This window comes from Bubalus kerabau, chromosome 23 (genome assembly GCF_029407905.1).
Source record: "Bubalus kerabau isolate K-KA32 ecotype Philippines breed swamp buffalo chromosome 23, PCC_UOA_SB_1v2, whole genome shotgun sequence".
In the NCBI taxonomy this organism is placed as follows: domain Eukaryota; kingdom Metazoa; phylum Chordata; class Mammalia; order Artiodactyla; family Bovidae; genus Bubalus; species Bubalus kerabau.
Window position 1 is genome coordinate 35,466,636 of NC_073646.1, and position 7,739 is coordinate 35,474,374.

The window sequence follows — 7,739 nt, forward strand, 5'->3', positions numbered from 1 at the left end:
TCCTCTTTCTGTACCTCATCCAGGAAATGAAGATTACTGCCTTCCGCACAGGGGGGCCGTGGGGAGCCCCCTCCCAGGGCCAGGCAGCAGGGAGTGCCCTGAATGCCCCCAGGCTTGCCTTGGGGGTGATCCTCCAATTCTGGGGTCTGCCCCAGCTGGCTGGGTGATCTTAGACAAGCCCCCCTTTCCACTTTCTGTGCCTCATCCAGGAAATGAGGATTACTCCCTTCCGCACAGGGTGCCCATGGGGAGCCCTGGGTGCCAGGTTGGAGAACTGTTTGGATGAGGAGATTCCACAGGGCCTGGCAGAACTGCCACTGGGGCTGCCTGGACCCCAGGGCTGCCACCCCCTCCCGGGGCCCCTCCCTGGCCAGGCCCTCCTGGAGTGGGGGTGGGGTGCCCGGGCTGGTCTGGCAGCACAGCTAATTATTCTGTTCAGACCCCTCCCTGGCGATGCCAAATCCTTGGGGCCAACAGATTCAGCCCCTAAACCTGTCCGACCAGTTGTCTGGGAGAAGGGGGCGCCTGGGAGGGGCAGCAGGAGGTGCCAGAAGCAGCTGCCCCATCCCAGCACAGGGAGCGGAGCCTCTGGGGCTCTGGATGCTGCGGACAGTCCCTTGGACAGACAGACGGTTGGACGCTTGTTCTGGCCATGGGGCTTGGCAGGGGACAGTCTCCGCTGCTGATGGCACTGTTGTTGCTGCTGGCCTGCCTCCAGATGGGGATGAGCCTGGGTGAGTGAGGGTCAGGGCAGGGTGGGTGGGGTGAGGAGGGGGTGGTGCCCACCACGCTTCAGGCTTCCGGAAGACAGAGCCCACCTCCCCCAGCTGCCTCCTGAGTCTGAGTCCTGAGTCTGGCGCAGGGTCCCAGGTGGGTCAGGGGAGACAGCCCACCAGAAGAGGGCACGAGGCAGACAGCTGTGCCCCCGCCCCCCAAGACAGGGGAGCAAGGAGCGCTTCATCCCTCTCTGGGCTTCTCATCCCATCTCCTGAACCCAGTTATCACCAAGTGGCTTCCCTCCTTCCCTTCCTCCATGTCCCCAGGAGAGGTTTAAAGAGGACTTCAGGGGACTTCCCTGCCCGTCCAATGGTTAAGACTGTGTCTCCACTGCAGGGGGTGGGTGGGGAACTAAGATCCTGCAAGCGTGGCCCCCCAACATTTTTTTTTAATTAAAAAAAATTAAAGAAGTCTTTAAGGATGACGCTCCAAAAGGAAGCTCTGTAAGGGAGCGACAGGCATAGTTCACTGTCAGGCTCTTCAACTGGAAGAACCTAGAGACACAGCCCCCAACCCCCATTGCTGCTGCTCTGCACCTTTCCCCTCTGTTAAGCACGAACATTAAGTACCTGCTGTATGCAGGGTGCCCTGGGCCTCAGTGTTAGAGCCGGGAGCTCTGAGAGGGCAAGGTTCTAGCCCTGAACCTTTGGGGCTTAGCTGAATTTAATAGAAATGAATCATATTGAACCGAACTGAACCAAAAGAGGAAGAGGGTTCTGGAAACTTCCCTAGCCCATCTCATCTTTCTGCAGCTCTCCAGCATTTGGGGCTGGAGGGAGGGGGAGCTCTGACCTCAGGGGGCCCGGAGAGGAATTAGGGGTTCTGAGCTCTCTGAGCAGAGCCTGAAGGCTGGACAGGGCTGTGGGAGGCTGAGAAGGGGACAGGTTCCCAAAGGGGAGGGAGTCTTGAGGGGGGCGGGAGGTGCAGAGCTCTAGGTGAGGAGAGGTCACCCCGTGCTCTGAGCCAGGACCCGTCCCCACGTCTGGGCCTGGGGTCTTCCTGTGTCACCACCCCCCCCCCCCACCAAGCCATTCACGCCTCCCATCAAACCAACCAACCTGGACCACGTGGGTGGAGCTGGGGAGACTCGAGAGGTGGGTAAACTGAGGCCCGGAGAGTGTCAGAGCTCAAGGTCACTGGGCTCTGCCAGAGTCCAGCCTAGGGTTCAGGCTTGGGCTCAGTTCAGTTCAGTTGCTCAGTCGTGTCCGACTCTTTGCGACCCCATGAATTGCAGCACGCCAGGCCTCCCTGTCCATCACCAACTCCCGGAGTTCACTCAGACTCACATCCATTGAGTCAGTGATGCCATCCAGCCATCTCATCCTCTGTTGTCCCCTTCTCCTCCTGCCCCCAATCCCTCCCAGCATCAGACTCTTTTCCAATGAGTCAACTCTTCGCATCAGGTGGCCAAAGTACTGGAGTTTCAGCTTTAGCATCATTCCTTCCAAAGAAATCCCAGGGCTGATCTCCTTTAGAATGGACTGGCTGAATCTCCTTGCAGTCCAACGGACTCTCAAGAATCTTCTCCAACACCACAGTTCAAAAGCATCAATTCTTCGGCACTCAGCTTTCTTCACAGTCCAACTCTCACAACCATACATGACTACTGGAAAAATCATAGCCTTGACTAGACAGGCCTTTCTTGGCAAAGTAATGTCTCTGCTTTTGAATATGCTGTCTAGGTTGGTCATAACTTTCCTTCCAAGGAGTAAGCGTCTTTTAATTTCATGGCTGCAGTCACCATCTGCAGAGATTTTGGAGCCCCCAAAAATAAAGTCTGACACTGTTTCCACTGTTTCCCCATCTATTTCCCATGAAGTGATGGGACCAGGTGCCATGATCTTCGTTTTCTGAATTTTGAGTTTTAAGCCAACTTTTTCACTCTCCTCTTTCACTTTCATCAAGAGGCTTTTTAGTTCTTCTTCACTTTCTGTCATAAGGGTGGTGTCATCTGCATATCTGAGGTTATTGATATTTCTCCCGGCAATCTTGATTCCAGCTTGTGCTTCTTTAGGCTTCCCCAAATCTGAGTCTCACCCCAGCAAGACCTAAGATGCCTCTCTCAGAACTGACTATGCAGCTTGGGGAGGGGCCTCTGGAGCCTCCATCTGCCCTGTACTTCACTGAGACCCTGGTGACTCCAGGGGGCAAGGCTTCCCCCTGACCGCCAATGGTGCCCACCCCTAACAGGCTCCCAAGGCAGGGGCCAGGGGCTGGATGCCAAGAAGCCCTCCTGATTAATGCCTGATTAGAACCCCCAGGAAAAGCCCTAACTCCCCCCTCAGACTGGGGCTTCCTGGACCGTGAGCCTCCAGACTAGACTATGAGGAGCAGGTCATCGTGTTGAGTCTCTTTTCTCTGCCCCCACCCGGCCCAGAGCGCATCAGCTACGTGCCCCAGCTCTTGAGTGCCACCCTGGCAGGGAGACTCACCCAGTCCACCTTCACGCTGGAGCAGCCGCGGGGCCAGTTCAGCCACCCCAGCATCTCCAACTCTGACGCCATCTGGCTAGTGGTGGCCCACAGCAACGGTGGGTGCTGCCGGGGCCTTGCTTTTCCCTCTGTGAAGTGAGCCTGGGGGCAGCAGGGGGTAGGTGGATGTGGCCGCCCCCACCATCTGACCCTTGGTGCCACCTTCAGCCACGCAGAAGTTCACGGCCCCACAGAAAGTGGAGGACACCCCGGTCCCTGCCGACTTCCCCCAGAGGAGCTACTACCTCACACTGAGGGCCAGCCGGGCTCTCTACCCGGGTGGCCCGCCCAGCAACCAGCTCCGGGTCCTGCGCGTCGGCAACGATACCCGCTGCTCCCCGAGGACAAGAGGCTGCAACCGCCCACTGCCGGGCCCCGGCCCCTACCGGTGAGCTCTGGGCTGGGGCGGGGGTGGACGGCTCCTGCCTGTGTCCAGACCTGAGCCCGGGTGCCTGGGAGCGTGGCTCCAGTTCTGCCAATGGCAGGAGGGGACCAGGGAGGCCGCGGTGAATTGTCTCGTCTTCTTGAGCAGAGGCCCCCCCCCAACTCGAGCCCCCACCCCATGGGCCACCTGGACCACATGGGCGGGGTCTCCCCATCCAGTCAGAGTGAGCCCCAACTCATCTCACTCAGGACCTGATTCACTGATGTTCTGTGCTGGGGGACCTAGCCCACTCCACTCACTGTCCCAAGTGAGAACACTGAGGGTCCCAGAAAGGGCAGGCCATGCACCCAAGGCCGCACAGCGGAGACAGTCACAACTGGGATCAGAGCCCCTTCCGGCGGACTCTAAGGCTGCGCTTTTAGCTCCAGGCTGTTCCTCCCAGGTCCTGGGAGTCAGGGAGACAGACTGACAGGCACCAGGGTGGGAGGGTTTCAGGTCCCGGGGACTCGCACCCCCAATGCTGGATCTCCTGTTCAGAGTGAAGTTCCTGGTGATGAGTGACAGGGGACCCATGGCTGAGACAGAGTGGTCCAGTGAGACCCGCCTGCAGCAAGGTATGCGGCCAGGTGTGCCGGTCCAACACTAGGCCTGGGGGTGGGCTGGGAGGAATGGGCCAGCCCCTAGTCCGTCAGAGCCCCTCTCCCAGGCTGTGCCCCCGCCCCATTCTTTCCCGGCTGGGCTGGGAGGCTGTTGGTCTGGGGGCTGTTCCAGGTCCCTCTTCTCAGGTCGGATCTCTTTCCTCCCTTCCTGCCCTACCCGCCTGTGGCACCCCCTGGCGCCCTCAGCCGAGGTGCTCCAGGCTGCCCCAGGGCCCCAGGCCGCGGGCACTGTGGTCATCATTGCCATCCTGTCCGTCCTGCTGGCCATCCTCCTCGCTGCCCTCCTCGCCCTGCTCATCTTCACCTGGTACGTGGACAGGGTCGAGGCTCCCCTGGGAGGGTGGGGTCCCTGACCTGGGCCGCCTCTTCCCTTCCCCTCGATCCAGGCCTCCAACCCTGCTCCCCATTGCTAGCTCTGCGGGAGAGGTTTTCCCTGAAGGCCAAACAGGGGTAACAGTTATTGATCAAGGGATCCCCAGCGTTCTAGAGCCAGTATGTGTGCTTGTGGCGCATTGACCCCTGCTTCCCTCGTCCCTCCGCCTGCCTGACACCCGCTGATGGGTGGAGCCGGTGGGTGGGGCCACATTTTCTGAGCGGACACCATCTGCCCCCTGGTGGCAAGAGCTAGAATTGCACGTGGGGGCCCAGAGCAGACGGTCCAGGTGGATGGAGGTGAATTGTTTTTCCTCTAAGCGCTGAGCTTTGACTTGAGTGCTCAAGGCTTCATTTAGAACTCAGATGCGGGGGCCTGGTGGGGAAAGCGGTGTCCACAAGGCTTCCTAGAGGAAAGAGACATCTGATCCCTAAAGAGAATTTGGAGAGGAGGGGGAGGGAAGCAAGTGGGGAGGGTCTGGGGGCAGAAGAGTTGCCACCAAGGCCTGGGCCTTGATTCAAGGCTGAGCTGTATCCTGAAGGCCAGAGAGAGCCAGTGGCCGGTTTTGATCAGAGGAAACGCAGATGCTATTGTGGAGGCGTCCTGGGTGTGGGAAGTGGAGGGAGACCATGGGGGCAGGGTCGTGACAAAGAAGAGGGAGACGGAGCTGCGTTTTCTCAGATTTAGGGACACAGTGCTCCAGGCTCTAAGCCATGGCCATCAGATTTCAATCGGGCTGTTCATTTACCATCCTCTCCGTCTCTCCTCTCCACTCCACGCCCCCCAGGTACGACACCTGCGGGAGCACGCCCATCTCCGGCCCAGGGGAGCTGGTGTTCGTGAGAAAATATGACACCCACCACATGTCCAGGCCTTCAGCCATGGGGGGCTCCTGAGGGCCTCCAGGGGGCCCCTGGTGCAGGCTGGGGGCCCACCCTGCTGCTTCAGAGCCCGAGGAGAGAGTGTTTCTAACTAAGGGGGAGGGGAGGGTATCCTTAGCCCAAAGCTTGGGCCTGCCGCTTTGAGGAATAAATGTCCCTAACAGCTCCCTGAGTGGCTGGGTCATGAACATCTGTTGGTCTCCCTGCGTGCCAGTCCCAGCCCCTCCCAGGAGGACACAGCAACAGGGGGGAAACCCAGGGGTTCCGGGCAGCGAGGATGAATCCAGTGACCCCGTTAGGTCCAGTGAGGCCCACCTGCCCTGTGGGCACGTGCCGTCCCTCCCCCCAGCCTCCTCTCTGTGGCCTCTGCTCCTGGCTGGAGGACTTAGAGCTTCTAGGCTTCACCCCCACTCCTGTGCTCGCTCTGGGTGGGGGTGCGGAAGTGTGTGAGAAGCTGTAACTCCTTGGAGATGCCTGGGTTCAGACTGGGGGCCCAAACCCCATGCAGGACACCGAGCGTCTGTCGTCATCCACTCCACTCTGGGCCGAGATGACCCAGGCGGGGCTCTGTCCTCACGTCGCTCAGCGCCGTGGGGGACAGTGTTGTAGCCACGCATCCCGGGAAACAAACTCACTCAGAAGGACAATGCAGATAGTGGAGTGCAGTTTATTACACCAGCGGGCCCAGGGCAGAGTCTCCTCTTAGCCAAGGACCCTGACCAGTTTTTCTGAAAACCTTATATACCCTAGGTGTATGTGCCTAAACCCACCTCCCCAAATTCCCTGAAAGTAGTCTGAACAAAGGAAAAGAAAGATATAATCAAAGTTATCCTGTGATTCATATGCTTTAAGCCTAGGTAGTTAACAGCGGACAATTATCAATAGGCCTGTGGTCATACCCCAATAAGCATGATAGAATTTATTCTATTCGGTTACACAGATAAATTAGGATATTCTTTTAGGTAACAGAGAGTCTAGGTATGAGCCCTGGGGCTCTTTCATCCGGGGGGGCCTGGTTTTCCTGTTGGTATGTCGTTTCCATAGATACTGGGCACAGAGCTCAAAGTCCACCGTCCGGCCCAAGATGGAGTCCTGCTTTCAAGACGGAGCCTGTTCTGTCTGTTTCCTCCTTCATTCCCCTCTCTTGATGCTCTTAACTCATAGTATGAGCATCATTCATAGGGATATATTGCACCCTGACTCTCCGACCTCCAATCTGGGAGAACGACATCAACCTCTGGATTACAAAGTTCATAATACATTGTAAAATAAAGGGTCCACAAAGCAGAACTATCAAGGCAACTATAACAATGGTAAATATAGTTTTCCACCCGTCACCCTTCACCCAGATAGGACAAAAGTCCAAAAAGGAAGATTATCATCAGACATAACTTTACCTGACCTTTCATGTCATCTAGGGTGGCTGACATATAGCCAGATAAATCAGGAATATATACACAACATCCAACTTTAATTATAGCTCAGGTCCCTCTCTGTACTGAAAGGGTTAGTCTCAAGATAGTCTCAAGATGATAGCGGCAAATCCTTGTAGCAGCAGTTGATTGTAGAGTTCACCTCTGTTTCTTCTTTAAGATGATCTTGGTTTCACGGGGATCAGTGGGGTCCTGTTGTGTAGTCCACTCGGTGTCCTCTGGGTGTCGTGGTATGCTCTCTTCACCCTCATGTGGAGGATCCAGGGAGTGACGCCTGCAACTTTAACTGCAGCAGGGCTGCTTAGAACGACAGTATATGGACCCTTCCAGTGTGGGGCCAAGGAGTCGTGTTTCCAGTCCTTGACCCACACCTGATCACCAGGCACAAATTCGTGAATCTGTTCCCCAAGGGGAAATGCACCCTTACTTGTACAAACTTAGTTACCTGATTTATTACCTTACCCAGTTGTTCCATCTGCTGTGAAATCTCATCTCCCCTTACCTGAGGCAAATTTGTTGACACCTGTTTTATTATGGGAGGGGGCCTCCCATACACAATTTTGTACGGAGAAGAGCCACGGGACTGTGGGGTCATCCTGAGCCTGAGCAGAGCCGTTGGAAATAAGCCCACCCAGGAACAGTCAGTCTCTAAGATCCACTTGGAGAGTGTCTCTTTAAGTGTCCGGTTGGTTCCTTCCACCATCCCGGAGCTCTGGGGCCTATATGCTGTATGTAATTTCCACTTGATGTTTAAAGTTTT

The 7,739-nt window shown here is 56.8% G+C and overlaps 1 protein-coding gene across 1 annotated transcript; it reads left to right on the forward strand.

Moving 5' to 3' along the window:
* Positions 1-652: 652 nt before the first annotated feature.
* Positions 653-5,711, forward strand: LOC129638083 (uroplakin-3b-like protein 1). Its single transcript, XM_055562612.1, has 6 exons — positions 653-734; positions 3,155-3,307; positions 3,417-3,636; positions 4,171-4,247; positions 4,479-4,599; positions 5,453-5,711. The coding sequence occupies exons 1-6, from the start codon at positions 653-655 to the stop codon at positions 5,559-5,561; spliced, it is 762 nt and encodes a 253-aa protein (XP_055418587.1). The 3' UTR covers positions 5,562-5,711.
* Positions 5,712-7,739: the final 2,028 nt, after the last annotated feature.